The sequence below is a fragment of the Phyllobates terribilis genome, unplaced genomic scaffold (assembly GCF_046119375.1).
Source record: "Phyllobates terribilis strain yellow unplaced genomic scaffold, ASM4611937v1 Scaffold_3__8_contigs__length_932513732, whole genome shotgun sequence".
Taxonomy (NCBI): Eukaryota; Metazoa; Chordata; class Amphibia; order Anura; family Dendrobatidae; genus Phyllobates; species Phyllobates terribilis.
Window position 1 is genome coordinate 418,721,888 of NW_027362763.1, and position 27,900 is coordinate 418,749,787.

At 43.0% G+C, this 27,900-nt stretch overlaps 1 protein-coding gene across 3 annotated transcripts in view; it reads right to left on the minus strand.

The window, feature by feature from the left end:
- The window catches only part of SNAP91 (synaptosome associated protein 91), a 211,750-nt gene that overhangs the window by 138,128 nt on the left and 45,722 nt on the right, over nucleotides 1-27,900 (minus strand). The window contains exons 1-2 of one of the 3 annotated variants that reach the window (XM_073675642.1): nucleotides 21,420-21,810; nucleotides 21,187-21,324 (exon numbers count right to left, since the gene is read on the minus strand). In XM_073675642.1, the coding sequence (XP_073531743.1) occupies nucleotides 21,187-21,316 (130 nt within the window). In that variant the 5' untranslated portion in view covers nucleotides 21,317-21,324; nucleotides 21,420-21,810. Of the gene's footprint in view, nucleotides 1-21,186; nucleotides 21,325-21,419; nucleotides 21,811-27,900 lie in introns of those variants that run through there. The other 2 variants (XM_073675639.1, XM_073675641.1) reach the window with 2 other exon arrangements.

Below are 27,900 nucleotides of genomic sequence, written 5' to 3' on the forward strand. Positions count from 1 at the left end.
GACTCCAAATCCAGGCCTCCATTGGTTAATAAATTTGATTTCCATTGATGATTTTTGTGCGATTTTGTTGTCAGCACATTCAACTTTGTACAGAACAAAGTATTCAATGAGAATATTCCATTCATTCAGATCTAGGATGTGTTATTTGAGTGTTCCCTTTATTTTTTTGAGCAGTGTATAATAGAAACACGTCATCACTTCTGTATTTTTCATCCACTCCTGGTTTTGGCTTACAAATACTGATAGTGTGACCGTAGCCTAAGGGCTCATACTCATTTGCAAAAAAAAAATAAAAAAGTTATTCAGATTGCACTCTGACCAATGTTAAATCTATGAGTTACAGCTCATCTGCTTTTTTTTCTCAGCTGAAATCGGACTGAGAAAAAAACAAACAAAAAAAAACAGCATGCTGCGATTTGCTGCATATATTGGACGAGCCTCACCAATGCAAGTCAATCGGTGCGAGAAAAAATAAAGGACGGCATACAGACCATCTGTATGCCATCCGATTTTTTACAGATACATTACCATTTTGTAGCATAGAACACTGTAAGTAATTGCAGAAAAAAAAAAAAAAAACGCACTACATATGGATGTCCTACAGAGCCTAGGTGTGGAGAAAAAAAAACAAAAACCAAATGGGACTAGGCCGATTTTTCAGTCCAGATAGCGGAATTTTTTTTTTTCTACACATATGGGTATGAGCCCTAACAGTCAGTATCATAGTACCTGCACACCCCCACCCCGGGCCAGTATATGTGCATCCAGATCTGCTCTTCTGTGCAGGGCTACTCACAAAAATCACAATCTGGGGGCCTGATCTTCATCGGAGTTTTCTAGACCTTGTGCTAATGCACCAAGCCGGTAGACAGCCATGAGCCACACATCATGGGTCTGAGAGCCACATGTGGCTCCCAAGCCATAGGTTGAGGACCCATGCATTAGATGGTTGCAATACAATTATGTACAGGGGCCTTTAGTCATTAGGAAGGGACCTCTTTAGTATATAGTGGTGCCGATTAATCAATATATTTACAGAAATTTTCTGACGCAGATAAACAAGGGAAAACAAAGTCCGGTCCCAGTCCCCTAAAAGGCGGGGTGGGCTGACGTTAGTCTGATGCATATAGGGGGGCTTTAATGATATAAATAAAAAAAAACTGCATCAACCACCCTCACATCCATAACAATCATCTAAATTAAAGTCCTATCCTTTCCTAAAATAGTTACATTTGTCAATAAATTAAACAGAGGTGTTTGTGTTTTCTTTTTTTAAGTCATCCAACATGTTGAGAGACTTTTTCTTATTTTCATCTATTTGCACCCCATAATGACGAAGCACATTGCTGAGCACTGGTAAAGCTGTGACCGGGGCTACCTATGCAAGTGAAAAGGCAGCGGGATTTCATAGCCTATGTCTCGTTTCCATGGGATCACTAAAGGAACACACTTGTTTGGAATTGAAGCCGCTCTGAACAATAGCAATGTATAAACCCCCACCTAGAGAAATATCCAGCCCTTACTTATTAGAAATACCAGTCTATTAATCACATCCATCACCTTCTGCTGATATAAGCAGAGATTTTTGACAAATTTCTCACATTTGTTTTCTATTGGGAACATAGGAAAAAAAAAATCTTAAAAAGGGAATGTAAAAATCAGACTTACTTGTTTAAAATCAGGTTGTTTAAAAAAAAAGACAACATTTTGAAGGAAAGTGGGGGGGTGCGTCTTATAGTCTGAATGTGATGTATGCATGTACAGTACAGACCAAAAGTTTGGACACACCTCATTTAAAGATTTTTCTGTATTTTCATTACTATGAAAATTGTACATTCACACCTTTTGCTTTGATGACAGCTTTGCACACTCTTGGCATTCTCTTGATGAGCTTCAAGAAGTAGTCACCGGAAATGGTCTTCCAACAATCTTGAAGGAGTTCCCAAAGATTCTTAGCACTTGTTGGCCCTTTTGCCTTCACTCTGCGGTCCAGCTCACCCCAAACCATCTCGATTGGGTTCAGGTCTGGTGACTGTGGAGGCCAGGTCATCTGGCGTAGCACCCCATCACTCTCTTGCTTGGTCAAATAGCCCTTACACAGCCTGGAGGTGTGTTTGGGGTCATTGTCCTGTTGAAAAATAAATGATGGTCCAACTAAACGCAAACTGGATGGAATAGCATGCCGCTGCAAGATACTGTGGTAGCCATGCTGGTTCAGACAGTAACACTATTAAGCAAGTAAGAAAAAGATCTTCAGCTCACCTGGCCCAGCCTGCCCAGTTTTCCTTTCCATGATATCGGTGCTCGGAATTAGTCCATCCCCATCTGGGAGAAAAATGTGTAGGCTTACGCGTTTCAGATCACATTTGACCCTTAGTCATAGCCATGCTGGTTCAGTATGCCTTCAATTTTGAATAAATCCCCAACAGTGTCACCAGCAAAGCACCCCCACACCATCACACCTCCTCCTCCATGCTTCACGGTGGGAACCAGGCATGTAGAGTCCATCCGTTCACCTTTTCTGCGTCGCACACAGACACGGTGGTTGGAACCAAAGATCTCAAATTTGGACTCATCAGACCAAAGCACAGATTTCCACTGGTCTAATGTCCATTCCTTGTGTTCTTTAGCCCAAACAAGTCTCTTCTGCTTGTTGCCTGTCCTTAGCAGTGGTTTCCTAGCAGCTATTTTACCATGAAGGCCTGCTGCACAAAGTCTCTTCTTAACAGTTGTTGAAGAGATCTGTCTACTGCTAGAACTCTGTGTGGCATTGACCTGGTCTCTAATCTGAGCTGCTGTTAACCTGCGATTTCTGAGGCTGGTGACTCGGATAAACTGATCCTCAGAAGCAGAGGTGATTCTTGGTCTTCCTTTCCTGGGGCGGTCCTCATGTGAGCCAGTTTCTTTGTAGCGATTGATGGTTTTTGCAACTGCACTTGGGGACACTTTCAAAGTTTGCTCAATTTTTCGGACTGACTGACCTTCATTTCTTAAAGTAATGATGACCACTCGTTTTTCTTTACTTAGAATTTGTATTATGGCAAGAAAAAAGCAGCTAACAGTCTATTCAGTAGGACTATCAGCTGTGTATCCACCAGACTTCTGCACAACACAACTGATGGTCCCAACCCCATTTATAAGGCAAGAAATCCCACTTATTAAACCTGACAGGGCACACCTGTGAAGTGAAAACCATTTCCGGTGACTACCTCTTGAAGCTCATCAAGAGAATGCCAAGAGTGTGCAAAGCAGTCATCAAAGCAAAAGGTGGCTACTTTGAAGAACCTAGAATATAAGACATATTTTCAGTCGTTTCACACTTTTTTGTTAAGTATATAATTCCACATGAGTTAATTCATAGTTTTGATGCCTTCAGTGAGAATGTACAATTTTCAAAGTCATGAAAATACAGAAAAATATTTAAATCAGAAGGTGTGTCCAAACTTATGGTCTGCAATGTATGTATGTATCCCGCGGCTCCGGCATGGGGAGCAGTGACTATTCCCGCAGCTGATCTCACCCTGGGGGGGGGGGAAAGTCGCATGGCAGTGACTCATCATTAATAAAATCTTGCACTTTTCCCAATGGCCACTGGGTTGTTTTTGTTTTTTTCTCGTTAGACCCCGTTTCAGGAAATCAATATGTACATTAGCAGCAACAGAAAGACTCAGACTATCTTTTGGATTGAAGCATCTAATGAGCGTGTGCAGAGGTCATTGTGAACATAGGGGGTGCAGGGTCAGCTGTGATATGACTATTGTTATTGACGTATTCTGTATTACGCGCTGTCTAAAGAGGTGCTACCTGTTATTATAGTAGGGCAAAATGGGTCACTAAGGCCAAGTTCAGTATTTGTAAACCCAAACCCAGGAGTGGAACAGTCAGAGGAAAAGTACAATAGAAACTCGTCACCACTTCTGTATTTATCACCCACTCCTGGTTTTGGCTTACAAATACTGAACGTGTGAATGGGGCATAAAGCAGCTTTTTGGAACGCTTTCAAATGCTGTCAGAGGGAAGAGATCACTGTAAAATTAAAACAAAGCACACATACATAATCTTGTGGGGGTAGCAAAAATACAGGAGTGAGCAGCTTGATGTGGCTACGCAAATAATGCCTATTTTTTGTCAATATCTGTAATGTAGTTCTAAACTTCATGTCATTTTTTCTAAATAAATCACAAGCTCAAAAAGGTATAGCAAAATGGATTAAGAAAACATAACTAAGGTTATGTTCACGTTGTTGCGCTTTTGTAGCATTTTTTTTATGCACATTTTCAGCTGGGTTTCACAATACCAGCAAAGTCTGAGATTTCAGAAGTCTCATGCACACACCTTGTTTTTTTTTCCTGACTGTTTTGTTAAAGAGCTGCTTTTTTGCAAAATGGAGCATGTCACTTCATCCAGCGTTTTTCACTCGTACAAAGCAATGAATAAGTGCAAAAACGGAGCAAAAGACACAGGTATCAGATTTTGCTGCGTTTTTGGTGCCAAAACCATAAGGAAGTTGAATCAGGTTATTTTTTTTCTGCAATAATGCACAAAGATAAATGTACCCTGATAAAAACATAACAAAAACTAATCAAAACCTGCTTTTTTGACATTGCTTTTTTACTGCCAAGAGAGCAGGTTTTGCCTGCGGGGGACGCAAAGTGTGAACATAGATTTCTACTATCTCCTGTAACTGCCCCCATTAACATGCCAGCTCGGATCAGCCACACATGCATGTTTACGACAAGAGAGAAAGGCTGCCATCCGACACCACTGGTGGCACTTATTTCCCAAGTGAAATATAGGAAAGGGCATGTTGACATTCAATATGTGGGAAGATGAGGAAAATAGTGCAAACTGCATAAGCACATAAAAAAAAAAAAAAATTTCCAACAGAAAAATAATTGCACCTGCAGAACAGATGTAAGTGGTCAGGGAATGGCCTGCTGTTCTGTGCATTACTAACCATCTCCAAAAACAAGAAGTTAAATTAGCATTACTGGCCATTTTCCCTGAAGAACCTCTCCATCTGATCTAGTAGATGAAGCCTTTACAAAATGGGTTTTGCCTGGAGAACAAAGCACCAAACCACAGAGGTGCACAATGGTAGCAGGGTCATTTACAGTGCTTACTCCCGTAACGTAGCTCCCATTGTCATTCCAGAATAATAATTAAAGGACCAATTAAAAAAATATATTAGTCTTCAAGGGAATGAGATGTTCTCAGCCACATCTGGCCCAGTTCCAATCCAAGAAGGTAATGACAAGTATAATGGACTATAAAAGCAAAGGAGAATTACAGTGACACGTATGTGTGTTGTGTCATTCTTAATTGTATGTGATTCCTGCTGCACACGGAGCTTCTCCAGCTCGCACATTTATACTATTACATTACCTAGCCCTGACGGGACGTCGCCCTCACTACTGCTGACATAAGCATCAGCTCCATCTCTTCAATTAGCAATTTGGAAAAACAAACTGAGTTAGGGCTCTTTCACACGTCCGTATTTCCAGTACGTGTGCTGAACACACGTGAGTAACATCCGTGTGTCATCAGTGTGACACGGACCGGTGCCTGGGAATCAGTGTACAATTAATGCTGTTCCCAAGTGCCGGGTGCTGAACGCTGCCCTCATGGGTCCCTGCCGGCGCTGTGATCAGCACCAGCAGGGACAATGATGAGGGTAGTGGTAGTCTGCTCCAGAGTCCACCTGTGTAAAAATAATAAAATAAAAAAATCCATATACTCACTTGTCCGGAGAGGTCTCCCGCTGTAATCCATGTGACTGATCAGCAGAGGAGTCGGGAGAATGAGACGCTGCAGCGAGCGGCGTCGTGTCACCGAGTGCAGCTCCGGAGCCGCCCACTCTCCCTGGCGTCAGCGGTCGCATGGACTACAAAAGGGGGATACCTAGGACAGGTGAGTATATGGATTTTATTATTTTAACCCTATGTTACACAGGGACACTGCGGGAGCAGATTACTACCCTCATAATTGTCCCTGCTGGTGATGATCACAGCGCTGACAGTGGCAGGGAACCATAATGAGGGCAGCATTCAGCACCCAGCGCTTGAACAGCGCTAATTCCCAAACATGTGGGACACACGGACACTGATGATATCTATCAAAAAAAATAAATAAATCAACTGCACAAGAGCAGTATTTAAGATAGGATGCAGCTCACTAAAGGATCAGGGAGTACATACCCTAAATGATCACATGTATTTGATCGGTGATCATTTAACGGCCTGGATCGAACAGAGTGAAAGTGGAGTTACTTTATAATCATGTTTTGGACAGGAGCAGTGCACCATGAAAATGGCGACAGTTACCACCCACACATGTAGGATGCCAAAAACATTGTTATGTGCCCACAAAATCTTTTTCAGGCGGATTCCGCCTGGAACATAACTGGCAAAACAAGAACAGTGTACAGCAATGTACAGATGACATTGCTGTGCACATTTAGTCTTTTGTTGCTTCTTTTAACCACCTCAGGGTGGTGGTGAAGCATGTAAAAGGAGTAACATGCTAATTTTTCGGGTGGCTTTGTTTGGAAGCCGCCCACTCGTTATAGTTAAAATACATGGAAAAAGAAGCTGGAGGCGGAGAAGTCACTAAAAACTACGGCAAAACCGCCAGTGAAGCAGCTTTATGAAAAAGATAGTCTCTCTCCAGAAGTGGCTTTACCTAGGAAAAGCTCAGCAGCTTCACTGACTGGCGTCTCATTTTTCCAACAAAATTTACAAATATTTTTTTTTTTGGGACCACATCACATTTGAAGTGACTTTGAGGGGTCTACATGACAGAAAATACCCAGAAGTGACACCATTCTAGAAACTGCACCCCTCAAGGTGCTCAAAACCACATTCAAGAAGTTTATTAACCCATCACGTGCTGCACAGGAACTGAAGCAATGTGGAAGGAAGAAATTATTTTTGTGAAAAAAAAGTTACACTGCTCAAAAAAATAAGGGAACACTTAAACAACAGAATATAACTCCAAGTAAATCAAACTTCTGTGAAATCAAAACTGTCCACTTAGGAAGCAACACTGACGATCAATTTCACATGCTGTTGTGCAAATGGAAAAGACAATAGGTGGAAATTATTGGCAATTATCAAGACACCCTCAATAAATGAGTGGTTCTGCAGGTGGGGACCACAGACCACATCTCAGTACCAATGCTTTCTGGCTGATGTTTTGGTCCCTTTTGAATGTTGGTTGTGCTTTCACACTCGTGGTAGCATGAGACGGACTCTACAACCCACAGAAGTTGCTCAGGTAGTGCAGCTCATCCAGGATGGCACATCAATTCGAGCTGTGGCCAGAAGGTTTGCTGTGTCTGTCAGCGTAGTGTCCGGAGGCGCTACTAGGAGAGAGGCCAGTACACCAGGAGACGTGGAGGGGGCCGTAGGAGGGCAACAACCCAGCAGCAGGACCGCTACCTCCGCCTTTGTGCAAGGAGGAGCACTGCCAGAGCCCTGCAAACTGACCTCCAGCAGGCACAAATGTGCATGTGTCTGCACAAACGGTTAGAAACAGACTCCATGAGGGTGGTATGAGGGCCCAACGTCCACAGATGGGGGTTGTGCTCGCAGCCCAACACCGTGCAGGACGCTTTGCATTTGCCACAGAACACCAGGATTGGCAAAGTCGCCACCGGTGCTCTGTGCTCTTCACAGATGAAAGCAGGTTCACACTGAGCACATGTGATAGACGTGACAGAGTCTGGAGACGCCATGGAGAGCGATCTGCTGCCTGCAACATCCTTCAGCATGACCGGTTTGGCAGTGGGTCAGTAATGGTGTGGGGTGGCATTTCTTTGGAGGGCCACACAGCCCTCAATGTGCTCGCCAGAGGTAGCCTGACTGCCATTAGGTACAGAGGCGAGATCCTCAGATCCCTTGTGAGACCATATGCTGGTGCGGTTGGCCCTGGGTTCTTCCTAATGCAGGACAATGCCAGACCTCATGTGGCTGGAGTGTGTCAGCAGTTCCTGCAAGATGAAGGCATTGAAGCTATGGACTGGCCTGCCCGTTCCCCAGACCTGAATCCGATTGAGCACATCTGGGACAGGAGATCAGGAGACCCAGTGGATGGTAGAGGTACCGGGAGGGCTAGGGGGGGTGGTGGTGGTGGTGGGGGGGGGGGGTTCATATCTCTCTCTCGTCCGACATGATATACATGTCAGAGGAGAGATGATTGTAATTGCGGGCACACTTTTTGCTTCGATCACATGATAGGGGACTGGAAAAAAACGGTAGCCGAGACCCCGGAGATTTTCAGATGCTGGGGATGTGGGGACGACTACACTGTTATTCCTCAGCACAGTTAACCCCTTCACCCCGAAACCTGTTTTCACCTTCCTGACCAGGCCAATTTTTTGAATTCAGACCACTGTCACTTTATGAGGTAATTACTCTGGAACGCTTCAAAGGATCCCCCTGATTCTGACATTGCTTTTTCATGACATTGTACTTCATGATAGTGGTAAAAAAATTTCGACATCACTTGCGTATAAAAAAAATAAAATAAAAAATATCGGAAATTTGGGGAAAATTTTGCAAATTTGAAAATTTAAATCTTTAAATAAGAGATATATAACACAAAATAGTTAATAAAGAACATTTCCCACATGTCTACTTTACATCACCACAATTTTGGAACCCAATTTTTTTTTTTTTTTTATTTGTTAGGAAGTTCTAAGGGTTAAAAGTTGACCAGCAATTTCTCATTTTTTCCAATAAAATTTTACAAAACCTCCCCCCCCTTCCTTCTTTTAGGGACCACATCACATTTGAAGTGACTTTGAGGGGTCTATATGACATAAAATACCCAAAAGTTACACCATTCTAAAAACTGCGCCCCTCAAGGTGCTCAAAACCACATTCAAGAAGTTTATTAACCCTTCAGGGGCTTCACAGGAATTAATGGAATGTGGAAAGAAAAAACACAATTTTTTGTTAAAAAAAAAAAAAAAAGTTAAGTTACTTTAGACCCATTTTTTTGCTTTCACAAAAGTAACAGGAGAAAAATGGACCCCAAAATTTGTGTGCAGTTTCTCTTGAGCACACCAATACCCCATATGTGGGGAAAAAAATACTGTTTGGGCGCATGGCAGGCTTCGGAAGGGAATGAGCGCCATTTGACTTTTTGAGTTTGCTGGCATAATTAACGGACACCATGTCGCATTTGGGGAGCCCCTGATGTACCTAAACAGTGGAAACCCTCCACAAGTGACCCCATTTTGGAAGCTAGACACCTCAGGAAACTTATCTAAATGTGTGGTGAGCACTTTGAACCCCCAAGTGCTTCACAGATGTTTACAACATTGAGCCGTGAAAATAAAAATAATTTTTTCCCACAATGTTTTATAGCACAAAATTTGGCATTTTCACAAGGGTAACAGGAGAAAATGGACCCCAAAATTTGCTTTGCAATCTCTCTTGAGTATGCAGATACCCCGTATGAGGTAAAAAAAAACTACTTTTGAGGCATAGTGCAAAGCTCAGAAGGGAAGAAACGCCATATTGGAGTTCAGATTTTGTTGGACTGGTTTGAGGGTGCCATGTCACATTGGTAGAGCCCCTGAGGTGCCAGATCAGCTGAACCCCCCCCCCCATAAGTGACCTAATTTTATAAACTACACCTCTCAATGAATTCATCTAGGGGGTGCAGTGATCATATTGACTCCACAGGAGTCACACAATTTTATACCACTGGCCAGTGAAGAAAAAAATGACATTTTTACCACAAAAAAAATTAGTTTTAGCCCCAGATTTTACATTTTCACACTGGAAAATGGGTAAAAAAATGGCACCCAAATTTAGGCTTTAGGCCTCCTGGAGCGCAGATTTTCCTAGAATAGTTTGCGGACTACATATACAGAGATCCTAAGTGCTAAAAGAGCAGAATCCCCCTCAAGTGACCCCATTTTTTAAATGATACCCCTTTGTGAATTTATCTACAGGTGTAGTGACGATTTTGACTCCATGGGTATTTTCCAGAAACAAGCAGCAGTGGATGTTGCCAAGTGAAGATTGCAAACTGCTGTTGTAGTGACCAGTACCCTGCAGGGACCAGTACGTTGCAGGGACCAGTAGTACATTATGCCCAGCTCGTGCTTCTGGAGACATGCACCAGAAATTAGGCAGGCTCTCATCGCTACAGGAAAGCCAAACATGTGGATGTTAACTGCGGTTTAGACACACTCAGGAGCACAGAATGGAGGGGGACATTTGGATTTGGGAGCGCAGAATTTGCTGGATTTCTTTTGGAGGGTGAGGAGCCATTTCGTTTTTCCAGAGCCTTTGTGCTACCAGTAATGCGGAAGCCCCTATATTATTGTTAACAGATAACGGACCTGAGTGGGGGCTTTTTTTGTGAATGGAGTTGAAGCATTTATTGGGAACATTTTACATCAAGTTTTTCCTGCACTCTACGCTGATCACTTACAACGGGGTTTCCATCTAAATCTCCAAGTGATGTGATTTAGATGAAATCCCCAAGGGATCCATTCACTCTAATGAGGCAGTAGAGTTAGTCTGAACTCTGTCTGGCTTCTGTTCAGCATCGACGTTTTCAGAAGTGCATAGAACTGTGGCCAACGGCACTTTTATTCACGCCTAATAAAAAGACGGACACCGTGGGATCACAGGTCCTACGGCGTCCACAGTGCCTCAATCTGCCTCATTACAGGGAATCTTCCACCGGGGGTCCCGTCTGAATCACATATTTCAGAGATTTACACGGAAGCCCCGATGTTAGCGCTCAGTGCAGAGCGCCGGATAAATGTGAGCCGAGCCTTACTGCAATCTTTGGGAGGCACAAAGAACCAATCAACAGCATGTGAAGAATTGGTTTTATATATTTTATACGCCTTTCCTCGTGCAGTATAAGTGATTAGACGACTTTATTCTACGGGTCGGTGCGATTACAGCGATATCACATTTATATTTTTTTTATGTTTTGGCAGCTGTCACACACTAAAAACTATTTTATAGAAACAATTATTTTGGCATCACTTTATTCTCAGAGCTGTAACTTTTATTTTTCTGCTGACAGCTGTATGGGGGCTTGTTTTTTGCAGGACAAGATGACATTTTCAGTGGTACCATATTTATTTACATCGCGTTTTATTCCACCTTTTGTTTGGCGGCATGATGATCAAGGCAAAAAAGGATGTTTTTTTTTGTTTTGTTTTTTACGGTGTTCACTGAAGAGGTTAACTAGTGGGACAGTTTTATAGGTTGGGTCGTTACGGATGCGGCGATCCCAAATATGTGCACCTTTTTTTAAAAAAAAAAAATAATAATAATTATATATATACACATACATATTTATTAGATTAATATTTTCTCTTTTTTTTTCCTTATTTTCTGATTATTTTTTAAATATTTTTATTAAAGGTTTTATTACTTTTTTACATTGTCGCAGGGTGGGACATCATTAGCAAATGTTCAGATCGCTGATCTGATGCTCTGCAATGCATCTGCACTGCAGAGCATCAGAGCAGCGTCTGACAGGCAGGAAGGAGGCGTCTCAGCCCCTGAAGGACCCTGTGGCCATTTTGGGACAGGGGGGGGGGGGGTGTCACCATGGAGACCATCAACATAATGCAATCACATCGAGTGGTGTTGATGGGATCATAGAGGGAGCCCACTCGCCCTGCGATGTGGCTGTCGCTACTGACAGCAGCATCAGAGGGGTTGAAAGCCGTGGGTGCTGCTGCAGGGTGTCCGCTCTCACACAAAGCTGACATCCGCATGCGATCGCGATGGCGCTCAGCGTGAGCCCACAACGCAACGCAACTCCCGAAGAGCAGTACATGTACGGCGCACGTTGGGAAGGGGTTAAACGGCGGCACTGAGGAATAAGTAACCTTAACTGCTGCCGTGAAAAGGTGCATAAAAGGTCGCTAAGGGGAGGGGGGGGGGGGGGCTAAAGGAATCTGTCAGCAGGTTTTTGCCATGTAATCTGACAGAGAACCTGATTCCAGCAACATATCACTTAACTCGAGTGCAGCATTTGTGATAGAGAAAAACTGTGATTCTAGCAGGGCTCAGAATGTGTATAACCCCACCCACACCACTGATTGGCGGTGTTCTGTGTACATTGATTACTAGCTTTCTGTCGCTATAATCCTAAATTTGTATCAGGAGGCACAGACGAGTCTTCTAGTGATATCCTGCTAAGACACTGAATTTATTGAAATAGCAAAATACAGCCCAGTAAGTGACATCACTGGATTCAGGGTCTCTTCCCCTACATCATGCTGGCCTCAAATTACTTTACAAAAACCTGCTGACAGACTCCCTTTAAAGTCGTCATGTGAGCATATCCTTAGGCTATGTGCACAGAGGGGGGTTTTTTGTTTTTTTTTTAGGAGTTTTTGGAGCAGAAGCTGAGTGGAAACTCTGCAAAACCTCCTCAAAAATTTTTAGCAATTTATGCTCCAAAAATGGAGTGCCCTTATTAAGAGTGCCACTTTACACACCTGTCTTAATAAAGTGGCGTAGTAGGGTAAAACGTGCACGACATTTAACGAGTTTGACACATGTTCTCAGTGGCATAAATACTTTAATGAATCGGCATAGAACCTTAGTCAGCACCTCTGAGCAAGATTAAGTACAAGAATTAGGTCTCTTTTACACATGGGAGCACATACATAAAAATAGAGAGTATATTTGTCAAAAAAAAATAAAAAATCCCATGAATTTGAACCATTTTTTTTCCCACATTCATAAATATACCGAAAGAAGAATGTCACACCCAGCACAGTTAACGAACCAAAAAAATAAAGTGTACACGACAAACATTAAAAGGGAATCTTTAACCAGGTTTTTGCTGCCATGAGAGCAGCATAATGTAGAGACAGAGACCCTGATTCCAGTGATGTATCATTTACATAGCCAATTGCTGTCATTTTGACAAAATCAGTTTGTTTTTCTGACGATGTAGCAGTTCTCTGAATGCTGAGCTCTGTATAACCCTGCCTACCCCACTGATTTGACAACTTTCTACCCATGTACAATCAGTGGGGTAGGCAGGGTTATACAGAGCTCCTGAATATGGAGGACTATGTCAGAAAGTTTACTAGTTTTCTAATGATAAAATCAGTTTAATCAACTGGAGATTATAAAAAGTACACTAAAGCAGCCCTGTGACACATTGCTGGCATCAGGATCTCAGTCTCTACATTGATGCTCACAGATTAGGTGACCCAAACCTGGTGACAGTTTCCCATTAACTGAAGAAGCAGACCAGTTTTTTTTTTTTTTTTTTAGGTTTTGCGTTTCCCAAAAGACCACAAACACACACAATCATATTTTCAGCTAACTGTATGTGAGCCAAAGCCAGTTCCTAAGTTCATCCTCCAGAGAGGCAAGTCTCCTGTTATACAACTACAAGGTTTTTTTTTTTTGCAGGAACCCATCTGCACGAGGTTGGCTTAGCAGGTGGGCTCACACAATTTGATCAAAATATGTCCTAAGAGTCTCAAATTTCTACGTAAATATAGAGAAGATGCAATGATAAAAAGATTGCACATTTTCAAATACCTAAAAAGGAACTGTTCACATTTGCGTTGACAACTAGGACAGCACACGGGGCTATTTTATCTCGGAAAATGAAGGACCCCATGATGAAACTTGATAAACTCCATTGATTAAAATTGGGTCAATTGGGTATCATTGATAGCCATCATGCGATTGTTCCATCAGATCTTGAATTCTTTTACTGCTGCTATGACTGAACAGAGAAATGGGGTTCCTAATGCAGCAGTGCACTCAGCCTTATTGCCGGCAGGGTGATGCATCCTTGTGTTGGTTTGCTTTTGCACTGCAATCTCCGCAGATTTGGACCTGCCTATTCGTTTCCCTTTCTTTGGAGGTCCCAACTAACTTTGTCTTTTAATTTGCCAAGCCAATGCATTCAATATGCCTATGAGATATCTGCATACAATTGTATGCTGAAATACAATTTATTGATGTATCTATTGATCGCTCAATAACATTAAAACACTTCAGTTGTAGGATATCCTAAATGTTTTCATCAAATCATGTGGATGAAAGCATCAATAAAGTTCATCAAAATTAATAGTGTTAGACTTTTTCATTTATCTACTATAAAAGTATTGAAAATGAAAAAAAGGGACAAATCATCAAGAGATATTTGTTTCCAACTCATAGCTTGGCGCTTTATAAATAAGAATAAACATTGCTATATAATAAAGGCAGCCATACACATGTATGGGGGGCCTCCCAACTCTCCGCCAAAAGAGGATGCTGAATTTCAGTGGCCGATCCTTTTGTTCTCCCTCGAGATTAGCAGCCGCCAGGAGTCTGGCAACAACTCTTCATAGAGAACACAGAACACTTGACTGGCTCGGTCATTCCTGTGTATGGAGGCGATAGGAGAGAAAGCTGTCAGCCTTAAAGCAGTCCTCCAGCTGTTTTTTTTTTTTGGAAGGGGGGGGGGTCAGCAGTGGAGTGGCGCTTTAAATGTAAGCCCCCTGCCCACAGTCATATACTCACGCTCCAGAATCTTCTCCGTTTTTTAGCACCACTCTAGTCCAGCGGCGCCATCTTGTCACAGTAGCTTCCGACAGCCAGGAGCTACGTCACAAGCTCTCAATGCAAGTCTGTGAGAGCCAGAACAAGGGTGGCATAGACTTGTGTTGAGAAGGGACCTCCGTCCAGCTCCATTAAACACCGGAGCAGCCATCAGGTCACTTTTCTCCAGAGACCAACGGGAGCGGCGGCGAAAACAGATGAAAACACTGGAGGGGAGAGTATGAGATAGGGAACTTACATTTAAAGCACCACTCCAGCGGTGAAAGAAAAAACAAAACACATGCTGGAGTGGTGATTTAAGGATTTTGGCCAACTGCCATCTAATGTGTATGGAGACCTTGAGGCTATGATCACACAAAGTGGTAAATTAGTGCTTGGAGATATTGTGCCCAGAAGGTCAATCCCATTAAATCAGGGGTGTACAACGTTTTTCTGGCCTGAGGGCCACATACTAAAAAGGCTGCATGAAAAGTAAGAGGTTTTACCATCCAAGGTATTTATGATGTATTGAAAGTATAGGCCATAAATGTACTATAGGTAAATAGAGCACTAGAGGAGGATACCAACCATGCGTGTGGCTCTCGCCACTGTAGATTATTGGTGTTCTAAAATGCTAGGCAACTGCCACAACTCCCATAAACCACAATGGAGAGCCGCACACACAGATGGCCTCCTCTAAGGCCAAAGTCAGATGTGTTTGGATCATGAGACACAGTTTGGCCACATGCCTCCTGACTCAAAAACACAACTACCCAATAGGCATTTATGAGGTTGTCAAGTTTTGGGCAGGAGACACACAGTCTGTGGATTGACTAAGACCATGATACATGGACGTCTTAGCTCAGCCCAGCTCCCTTGTGGAGCACCAAACGATGGTGTAGTGACTCCATGCTCCTTGTACATTGGCTTCCATGAGTTGGCTACACAGAGCACTGCCAGTACTTCTTGCTCTTGAGCGGTGTCCCAATTCTCTCTGACATGGAAATTACTTGTGAGCAGCCACAAACAAGCATTTTTGTGCCCAAATGGTTTAGAGCTTTACAACATGGCATTGCAGGCCGCAGGTTATGCACCCTTGCATAAGATAAGAATTGTGCCAACACCCCATTATGCTACAGAAAAAGGTCCACTGATTTCCATGGAAGAATTGTAGATTAGTGGCAGTAAATCTGGATCACAAATCTAAGATTTTAGGAGTTTTATTAGAATAAAACGGAATTACAGATATACAGCAGGTGAACTAAACCAATTTAAGGGAGGAGAAGACTCGGATCCATAGCCGCACAAAAGAGCTTGACATGTTCTGCTTTGGTTTTCGACTATGAATTTTCTAACCCTATGGGGAATCCTTGCCATGTGAACTTATCCTTATTGTGAATAAGCAATCAGAAGACTACTGAAAGAGCATGGCAAGCTTAAGGCTACATTCGTGTGACATGTCCGAGTGCTGCCGCAGTTTGTTTTCTTGAAAGGCACTCGGACCCATAGAGTAGAATGGATGTATTTACCCATTCGTTAAAATCACGGCACAGAGAATGAGATCAGTGTAGCAGGTTCTACTCTGATCCGATGTGTGGATCGAACTCAGCCAGCCATTCTCGTGTATGGGAATCAGTGAGCAATGGATCCAAGCTGGAGGGCTTACGGTTTGCTTCTGTGTCTCATGGATAAACTTGGATAAAAACGTGACTTTTAGTTTTTTTTCCCCTTCAATGAGAAACAAAACAAAAACCAATTAGGATGACACCTGAAGGGGGAGATCTGTGTTTCGCTGGGATGGTAACAGATGGATGTGTGCATCTAGGCTTACAAGAGGATTTTACACTGCAATGGGTGAAATAAGCAGATCACGTGCAGTTTCTTCCAGGTTACTTGTGTACCTGCCCTACAGAAGTTATTCTACATTCCCTGCTTACCTTGTCATGGACATATTCACAGATAAAACGGGCTGCTTATAACCTTGCTGTTGACCATTGGTAGAGAGGACCTTTATAGGTTACAGGGGTTGTCCAGTCTTCCGCATAACTTACATTCAGCGTGCAGGCTTAAAGCGACACTGGTCATTTGCAAATGGGCCTCTGCTGTTAAATTGCCATAGTAAGAAATGCACGCCATGCAGTCGCTATGTACTAGGGGTACGTCAGGAGGGGTCCCTGATGAATACCACTGTAGAGGCATATGGCAGAAATTAACTGCCATTGTAAAAAACAAAAACAAACACAATAATTTCCAGTAGAATAAATGGGGGGGGGGGGTACATCCTGATGTATAGCTCTGATAAATGCCTTAGGTTATGTTCACACGGCGCATTTTTTGCTGAGTTTTTTTAGGCAAATTTTAAGCTGCATTTTACATTACCAGCAAAAGCTATGAGATTTCAGAAATCTCATGCACACACAGTTTTTTTTTTTCCTGACTGAATTTGAAAACTGCTGCACTTTTGCAAAATGCATTCTGTCACTTCTTTCGCTCATAGAAAGCAAAGAGTAAGTGGAAAAACGCAGGTATCAAGTTTTGCTGCGCTTTTGGTGCAAAAATCTAAGGAAGTTGCATCATGTGTTTTTTTTGGGGGTGGGGGATAATCTTTATCAGTATGCGCAAAAGACAATAAATAAGCAGTTCAAACAGCGGTTTTGCAGGTTTTTTTTCTGCATCCAAAACCTGAAGTTTTGCTGCATTTTTACAGCGCATTACATGTGCAATTTGTTTACAGTACATGTTTAATAAAGCTGGTGTTATTCACCAAAGACACAGCAAAACCTGTTTGCTGCATTTTATTTTTGCACTCTCGTTGCTCTCTATGGGTGAAAAAAAAAAGGCTGAAAGGCTATGTGCCCACGATGCAGAAATGCTCCGTTTTTTTTCCTGAGCGTTTCTGCTTCTCCCTGGCAGAAAAGACGCATGTGGATTGTACATGTGGATTGTACATGCGGATTGTACATGGGGATTGTACATGGGGATTGTACATGGGGATTGTACATGGGGATTGTACATGGGGATTGTACATGCGTTTTCCTGCCAGGGACATGCGGATCTGAAGCGTTCTTCACATGCATTTCCGCATGCGGGTTGACAAGATCTTTCCAAGAGATTTTAGCATCACTTGGAAAGTGCTTGACAACTTGGTCACACTATATAAATCCATGCAGCCGGCATAGATTTATATAGTGTGACCCCAAAGAATGGTTAAAAAATAAATCTATACTTACCTTATGATGGCCCCCGGTGTCTTTATTCGATGCGTCTCGGCTTGCCGGCAGCTCACTGTACACTGAAAGGACCTGCCGACGTCAGCGGTCGCGTGACCCGTCACATGACTAAATGACGTCAGCACAGGTCCTTGAGTCCACCGTGATCTGCCGGCAAGCCAAGACAAGCGCACCGCGGGCCATCAGAAGGTAAGAATAATGTTTATTTATTTATTTATTTTTCTTACATGTTCTATGGTACCCGGGTCCGGAGGAGAGTCTCCTCTTCTCCAGACCTGGGTACCATCCGCACATTGAACCGTGTGATATCCACTTGTGCACATGTAGTGATGCGGATGTCACGCGGTCTAATGCAAGTCAATGGCGGCGAAAAACGCAGCACTTCCGCAAAAATAATTGGTAATGCTGCGGATTTTTCCACAATGATAACCCGTAGCGGAAATTTCCGCAGCATGTGCACAGCACATGCAGATTATCATTGGGGAACATGGCAGACCTTCTACCAAGTGTTTAAGTGTTTCTGCAGCGGAATTGCCGCTGCGGAAACGCTTAAAAAAATGCATCGTGGGCACACAGCCATAGAAATGAAATGTTGAAGATTTTAAAAACACTGCAGTAATTAAAGTCAGGGGGAAAAAAAAAAAAAAAAAAAAACGCATGCAAATGAGATTACTGAAATCTCAGTTTTTGCTGGTACTCTAAAACACAGCTGCTTATTTGCATTAAAAAAAAAAAAAAAAAAAAAAAAAAAAAAAAAACGCTGTGTGTGAACATGGCCTTAGGATGCAGAGAGGATGAAGACAGCAAAGATTAAACCACATTACTATCCACCTTTTTTTGTATTAAAATAATAAATGTACACTACAATAATTAAGCAACCCTAATATTATCGTACTGTTGGGAATACCAGTATAAATTTATATAGGCCTGGACAACCCATGTAAGATCCTAAAATAGTCGTGAACAATAACATAGTGGCTGCAGCAGACAGCACTGCGCCTGATGAGCAGGGGAATTACATTTAGAGTTCGCTCACACTAGCGGAAAAAAAATAAAAATAAAATAATTGGTCCGATTCTCACCCAGAGAAGTGGGACGATTTATTTCTCACTTGTCAGCCGTACAGAATACGCTTTTTTTTTTATTCAGCAGCTATTAATCTTTTACAGGACCATTTACAGATTATGCTACACAACTGTAATGTATACATAAAAATCAGATGCATTTGTAACATTTCTGTGTACTTCCAAATATGTAAATAGTTATCTCTGTATACCTTGGCAACTTATGTTATGAACGAATCAACCAAGTTACCCGTCTATAAAATGCACCGATAAGATATAGCTTACGTATCTAAAGCTATGAATCATATCACCAACCGAATAATTTCAGGTTTACGACGGTGTTCACCTTGTTTATTTGTGTACCTCTATTTCACTAAGTATGTACGGTTTGTATGAAATCATTATATATATATATATATATATATATATATATATATATATATATATATATATATATATATATATATTCCTTATTCTACTTGAAAAATTTAATAAAAAAAAATAAAAAATTTGAATATAAAAATTGGATGCCACTCTGATGGTCCATATGGCATTGGATTTTTTTTCTTGTACCCATCCGAATTCGGAATCAAATCGCAGCATGCTGCAACTTTTTCTCACGCAGAAAACAAATACGCAGCTCTATCTGCACTACGTCATTGAATAACATTGGTCCGAGTGCAATCAGAATTTGTCTGATTGCACTCATCCGGTTTATAGGCTCAATCATCCGGTTTATAGGCTCAATGAACGTATCTCGTTAGGGCGATATTGGTTGTGAATGGCTCCATATACTCCTGCAGCTGCGGGGATATTTATACACAAGTGTTTCCTACAGGTTTGTTCATACAGACGGCTCCAAATATACTCAGATGTCCCCCAGAAGACTTTACCCCCCCTATCCAGATGATTGAAAGAACCTATATGGCTATGCAGCGGTCACAAGGGAAAGCTTTTCCACTTATATTACGTATCAGAGACAGTAATTGCGACACACAATCCCTAATTGAACAAAACCAGAAGCTAACTTTCCTTGAAGGTCTCATCATACCAGGGTCAGGGCTCACGGAGACGTCCGTGCAAATCGGTTCCATCTCAGACCGCAACGCATGGACCGGCCGTGGGTCTCCCGACCCGAGCGTGACAGGGTCATAGAAATATAGAACGCTGTCACGCTCGGGTCAGGAGTGCTGCACAAAGTTTGTGTTCAGTCCAACTTGTACAAGTCATTCATTTGTTTTTTTTCCCCCCAACCACGACACACCACATGGACAGGTGCTTGCTCCATCGACTATAAAGGGTACATATTCTATATGTGATAAAACAGCACAAATATGTGAAACACAGAAAAGCCCCTACTATTGCAAATCTTTTATAGTAATGGTCTTGTCATATAGTCCAAAGGCACCTATTGGGCCTCTAGGCTCCAGGGCCCAGGTGCAACCCCAGTATTGGATGAGTTTTTACCTCAGTATGTGTAAGCCAAAACCAGGAGTGGAACAATCAGTGGAAAAGTATAATAGAAACACGTCACCACTTCTGTATTTATCACCCACTCCTGGTTTTGGCTTCCACTCCTGAGAAAAAATACTGACCAAATCCACACTTATTATACACCCCTATGGCATTCCCATTTGAGCAGCTATGCCACACATGCAGTCATTGGGACATTCTCATAATACAGTGTGCAAGGTGGAATAAGAACATAGTAATGATAGAAATAACCCCGCCATTGTGTCCACCAGGCGCCTGCAGCCCAGGACAAGGGGTGACATAGGAGGCCGCTATCTCTGCACCACACCGGCTACATAACGTCTCAGGGTGATCGGAGCCAGCAGATAGCAGCCCACAAGGGTCTCAGCTGCAGGGAGCGCAGGACTCCAATTGATGCAGGGTGTGGTGGGTGATTACTACTACAGGAGCACTATCAGCTCCACAAGGCTCAGCACATGCCAGTATAGAAAAGGTTGTACGAAGGTCACACAGATACATGTATATGGGGTGTCAGGAACAGCCATCCATCCAAGGAGAGGACAGTATCCACAAAGCCCATCAGCATCATGCGAGATACCGGGGCAGCACAGAGGGTTCCCAGCAGGCACATATAGGCCTGGTCCTTAAAGTGGCAGGAAGGCCTACAATGACCCTTTAAAACACACATTTTATATAGGTGCACTAATATATTCTAAATATATACATCCCTGTACACATTCTCTCTAAATATATATATAATATTTATTATACACGATCCACCATGTTTGGAGCCAGGCTCATCCCTGGGCTCGTTAACCCCTCACCCCCCAGCCATGGCCGCTCTGCATTGCTGCACGGAGCAGGGATGCTTACAGTCCAGGTGCTTCTTCTTGGGCCCCATCACCTCATGGGTGGTCGCCTTGCACACAGCTCTGGCCACGGCAGAGCCCGTCACACTGTACTGTGCGGCAGCGATGCGATCTGTCAGTGTCTGGCCCGACATCTTCTCTCCTGTCACAAGAAACAGATCCTCCGTCACATCACCCTGCAGATAATCCGCACACCACTAACATGGATGATACGTGCAGCACACGCACAGCACCCACCCAGATAATGCCCGCACCCTCCGTAGACTCAGGCACCTGCTCGCTTTTCCTGGTGATGAAACCCCTCAGATGAGCGGCGGCTGCAGATCCGAGGTCCTGTCCCTCACAATACAACACATCCTCCTCTTCCTCCTCCCTCCTGTTATCCTCCCTTGGATTAGAATATCACCGCCCCACCCCCCACCTGCACTCTCACATCGCTCCTGCTCAATTATTAAAGGGGCAAATAGCAGACTGATCCCTGCCCGGCGCCCAGGTGCCCATCACACCATGTACTGGATAGCACAGCCCTGCGAGGTGCCAGGCAGCCTCCATCTATTAGTATCTGACAGCCTGCACCCCTGCATGGAGGCTGCCCACTGCAGAGGACGCTGGATCCCTGCATATGGATCATACTAGTGTATATACTAAAGCCCTGCTATATGTATAATGTACATTACCAGTCATAGTCCTAGAGCACTGATATATGTACCATGTATAGTACCATATATTGTACACACACACATATATATATATATATATATATATATATATATAATATATTAGAAGTAGATCCCTTATATATGTCATACTGCAGTGTATATTACCAGTCCTAGTACTAGATCCCTGATGGAAAATAAGTATTTGATACACTGCCAATTTTGCACGTTTTCCACCTACAAAGAATTGGGTGGCACGGTGGCTCAGTATTTAGCACTGCAGACCTGCAGCACTGGGGTCCTGGGTTCAAATCCCACCAAGGACAACATTTGCAAGGAGTTTGTATGTTCTCCCTGTGTTTGCATGGGATTCCTCCCACACTCCAAAGACATAATGATAGGGAATCTAGATTGTGAGCCCCAATGGGGACAGCAATGATAATGTATGTAATGCGCTGCAGAATATGTTAGTGCTATATAAAAATAAAAATTATTATTAATGGAGAGATCTGTAATTTTTATCGTAGGTACACTTCAACTGTTAGAGACAGAATCTAAAAATAAAAAAAACAGAAAATCACATAGCATGATTTTTACAAAATTAAATTGCACTTTATTGCATGAAATAAGTATTTGATCACCTACCAACCAGCAAGAATTCTGGATCTCACAGACCTGTTAGTTTTTCTTTAAGAAGCCCTCCTGCTCTGCACTCATTATCTGTATTAATTGCACCTGTTTGAACTCATTACCTGCATAAAAGACACCTGTCCACACACTCAATCACACTCCAACCTCTCCACCATGGCCAAGACCAAAGAGCTGTCTAAGGACAACAGCGACAAAATTGTACACCTGCACAAGGCTGTGATGGGCTACAGGACAACAGACCAGCAGCTTCATATTTAGGCAATAACTGTTGGCCCAATTATTAGAAAATGGAAGAAACACAAGATGACTGTCAATCTTTCTCGGTCTGGGGCTCCATGCAAGATCACGCCTCGTGTGGCTTCTGAGAAAGGTTAGGAATCAGCCCAGAACTACATGGGAGGACCTGGTCAATGACCAGAGGAGAGCTGGGACCACAGTCTCAAACTTTTTGGTATCAACTCCACTCGCCATGTTTGGATGAAAAAGAAGGATGAGTACAACTCCAAGAACACAGTCCCAACCGTGAAGTGGGGGGGGGGGGGAGTCATACTTTGGTGGTGCTTTTCTGCAAAGGGATCAGGATGACTGCACCGTATTGAAGGGAGGATGGATGGGGTCATGTATCGTGAGATTTTTCATGCAATAAAATGCAAATTACTTATGTACAAATCATACAATGTGATTTTTCAGGATTTTTGTTAAATATTGCCTCACAGGTGAAGTGTACCTACGATAGAAATTACAGACCTCTCCATTCTTTGTAGGTGGGAAAACTTGCAAAATAGGCAGTGTATCAAATACTTATTTTCCCCACTGTATGTACAGTGTATATTATCAATCCCAATACTAGATTCCTGATATATGTATAATACTATAGCGTGTATTACTAGTCCTAGATCCTTGATATATGTATCATACCACAGTGTATAAGTTCTAGTACTGGAACATTGATATGTGTCATATTACCAGTCCAAGTACTACATCCCTGATATATGTATAATGCTACAGTGTATATTATCTTTCCTAGTACTAGATCCCTGATATATGTAAAATGTATATTACCTGTCCTAGTACTAGATCCCTGCAGGGCCGGCATCAGCACCCGGCATACCCGGGCAAGAGCCGGGGCCCTGGACCATCAGAGGGGCCCACTCGCTGTCGGGGCCCGGGCCGCTTCCCCGGCATCTGTGCAGCCAGGACCACCCGCAATGTTTGATTGCAGTGTGCATTGCGGCTGTGTCTGGTAGTAATGACACGGCACTCGGCAGGGGCGACACTGCACCTTTAATTTTGATTGTGTGTCGCCCCTGTCGCGTCATTGATAGCAGACATAGCCGCACAGCGGACGGCCATGTCTGAAGTGCTGGCAATCAAACACCGCCGGAGGTCCTGCACAGATGCGGGGGAGTGGCCAAGGCCCCGACAGCGAATCGGCCTCTCTGATGGTCCAGAGCCCTATGCCAGCAACCCTGCACAGCCACATGGCAATGGAGCTGGACTGGAGACAGGACCGGGGGCAGGTGAGTGAGGCTTGTTGCCAGCTTCCCCAATCTCCATATTAAAAAATATTTCTAATGTGTGTGTGTGTGTGTGTGTGTGTGTATATGTATGATGTAAATGTATGTGTATGACTGTGTGTGTGTTTGTGTATATATATATATATATACAGTACAGACCAAAAGTTTGGACACACCTCATTTAAAGATTTTTCTGTATTTTCATGTCTTTGAAAATTGTACATTCACACTGAAGGCATCAAAACTATGAATTAACACATGTGGAATTATCTACTTAACAAAAAAAGTGTGAAACAACTGAAAATATGTCTTATATTCTAGGTTCTTCAAAGTAGACACCTTTTGCTTTGATGACTGCTTTGCACACTCTTGGCATTCTCTTGATGAGCTTCAAGAGGTAGTCACTGGAAATGGTCTTCCAACAATCTTGAAGGAGTTCCCAGAGATGCTTAGCACTTGTTGGCCCTTTTGCCTTCACTCTGCAGTCCAGCTCACCCCAAACCATCTTGATTGGGTTCAGGTCTGGTGACTGTGGAGGCCAGGTCATCTGGCGTAGCACCCCATCACTCTCTTGCTTGGTCAAATAGCCCTTACACAGCCTGGAGGTGTGTTTGGGGTCATTGTCCTGTTGAAAAATAAATGATGGTCCAACTAAACGCAAACCGGATGGAATAGCATGCCGCTGCAAGAAGCTGTGGTAGCCATGCTGGTTCAGTATGCCTTCAATTTTTGAATAAATCCCCAACAGTGTCACCAGCAAAGCACCCCCACACCATCACACCTCCTCCTCCATGCTTCACGGTGGGAACCAGGCATGTAGAGTCCATCCGTTCACCTTTTCTGCGTCGCACAAAGACATGGTGGTTGGAACCAAAGATCTCAAATTTGGACTCATCAGACCAAAGCACAGATTTCCACTGGTCTAATGTCCATTCCTTGTGTTCTTTAGCCCAAACAAGTCTCTTCTGCTTGTTGCCTGTCCTTAGCAGTGGTTTCCTAGCAGCTATTTTACCATGAAGGCCTGCTGCACAAAGTCTCCTCTTCACAGTTGTTGTAGAGATGTGTCTGCTGCTAGAAGTCTGTGTGGCATTGACCTGGTCTCTATTCTGAGCTGCTGTTAACCTGCGATTTCTGAGGCTGGTGACTCGGATAAACTTATCCTCAGAATCAGAGGTGACTCTTGGTCTTCCTTTCCTGGGGCGGTCCTCATGTAAGCCAGTTTCTTTGTAGCACTTGATGGTTTTTGCACCTGCACTTGGGGACACATTCAAAATTTGCCCAATTTTTCGGACTGACTGACCTTCATTTCTTAAAGTAATGATGGCCACTCGTTTTTCTTTACTTAGCTGCTTTTTTCTTGCCATAATACAAATTCTAACAGTCTATTCAGTAGGACTATCAGCTGTGTATCCACCTGACTTCTGCACAACACAACTGATGGTCCCAACCCCATTTATAAGGCAAGAAATCCCACTTATTAAACCTGACAAGGGCACACCTGTGAAGTGAAAACCATTTCCGGTGACTACCTCTTGAAGCTCATCAAGAGAATGCCAAGAGTGTGCAAAGCAGTCATCAAAGCAAAAGGTGGCTACTTTGAAGAACCTAGAATATAAGACATATTTTCAGTTGTTTCACACTTTTATGTTAAGTATATAATTCCACATGTGTTAATTCATAGTTATGATGCCTTCAGTGTGAATGTACAATTTTCATAGCCATGAAAATACAGAAAAATCTTTAAATGAGAAGGTGTGCCCAAACTTTTGGTCTGTACTGTATATATATATATATATATATATATATATATATATATATATATATATATATATATATATATATATATGTTCGTTTTATATGTGCTTCTAAGAATTTGTGTTCAAAAGTGTATGTGTGCGCGCATGTCTGCATATGTGAAGGATGAGGGGGCAGGTTGGGCCCTGTGTACCAGTGGCGTACCGCCAATGGCGGCAGGCCACACGACTGCTATGGACTGAAGCAGCGGGGAACGAGGAGCGGTAAGTATGTATTTATTTATAAATCAGTGAGTACTGATAAAACTGGAGTACTGGGGGCTGCATTTTACACTATGGTGGGGGGAAGCTGTATTTTACCCTATGGGGGGCTACATTATACGTGTACAGGACCATGGGGTGCATTATACTGCATGGAGGACCATGGGTAGTGCATTATACTGCGTGGAGGACCATGGGGAGTGCATTATACTGCATGGAGGACCATGGGGAGTGCATTATACTGCATGGAGGACCATGGGGAGTGCATTATACTGCGTGGAGGACCATGGGGAGTGCATTATACTGCGTGGAAGACCATGGGGAGTGCATTATACTGCGTGGAGGACCATGGGGAGTGCATTATACTGCGTGGAGGACCATGGGGAGTGCATTATACTGCGTGGAAGACCATGGGTAGTGCATTATACTGTGTGGAGGACCATGGCGAATGCATTATACTGCATACAGGACCATGGGGAGTGCATTATACAGCGTGGAGGACCATGGGGAGTGCATTATACTGCGTGGAGGACCATGGTGAGTGCATTATACTGTGTGGAGGACCATGGCGAATGCATTATACTGCATACAGGACCATGGAGAGAGCATTATACTCTGTGGAGGACCATGGCGAGTGCATTATACTCTGTGGAGTGTGGAGAGGTGTGGGGCCATTATATTGTATGTAGGCCCATTATACTGCATGGAGCGCTGTGTGGGGGTCACAATTGGGGGATCATACTGTGTTGGGGTCACACAGTATGATCATACTTTATGGGGGAATGAAAAAGGAATCTAGGACTTCAGGAGGAAAATTACTATGTAAAGGCTGGAAAGTTGTGAGATCTGCTCTTCTGTGACCCCCGACAATTATTTACTTTTTTTTGGGGGGGGGGGGGGGCAATTAGAACTTCTGCTATGGGGCCCCATGATTCCTATGTACGCCTCTGCTGTGTAATATACCTATATTTCTCTGCTGTACCTGTGCAACATGAATGGTGGTATGTGTTAAAGGAGCCCACTAAGACTCTTTCGCCGGGGCCCAGGAAAACCTGAAGCCGGCCCGGGATGCCTGATATATGTAAAATGTATATTACCTGTCCTAGTACTAGATCCATGATAGATGTATCATACTACAGTATATGTTATAAGTCCTAGTACTACAATGTGTTCCAAATTATTATGCAAATAATATTTTCTCAGATTTTCCCAAATTACCTATATGAATTGCAGTCATTGTAATTTTCCAGTCAAATAACTATTAGAGTACAATTGAAAGGTTTTTGTACAAACTGCCAATGATAACAGTATGTTTTTAAAAAAATAAAAAACTCAAACTGCACTCAAAATGCATGTTCCAAATTATTATGCACAGCAGAGTTTTCAACCTTTTCATTTTAATAAAGAACAAAAAAATGGTCATTTTTGAAATTATAAGCATTAGCAGGTTATTACAAACTGAAATCAAACAGTTTTCAACTCAAAACTTTATTCTAGGTGATGTTACATTTGCACATAGGACCCCTTGTTCGAAAGGAGCTTCTGAACTCTCTCGTCCATTGAATTTGTCAGGTTTTGGATGGTTTCTGCTTCCAATTGTTTTGCATGAGGACAGAATACCCTCCCAGAGCTGTTGCTTAGATGTGAACTGCCTCCCGCCATCATAGACACTCCTTTTGATGATGCTCCAGAGGTTCTCAAAGGGGTTGAGGTCAGGGGAGCATGGGTGCCACACCATAAGTTTGTCCCCTTTTATGCCCATAGCAGCCAGAGATGCAGATGTGTTATGTGCAGCATGAGACGGGGCATACCTTAGGATTTGCTCCTTTATGGGTGAGCGCAGATATGGGAGCAGTCCAGGAAGAGAAGTGCGGGATGA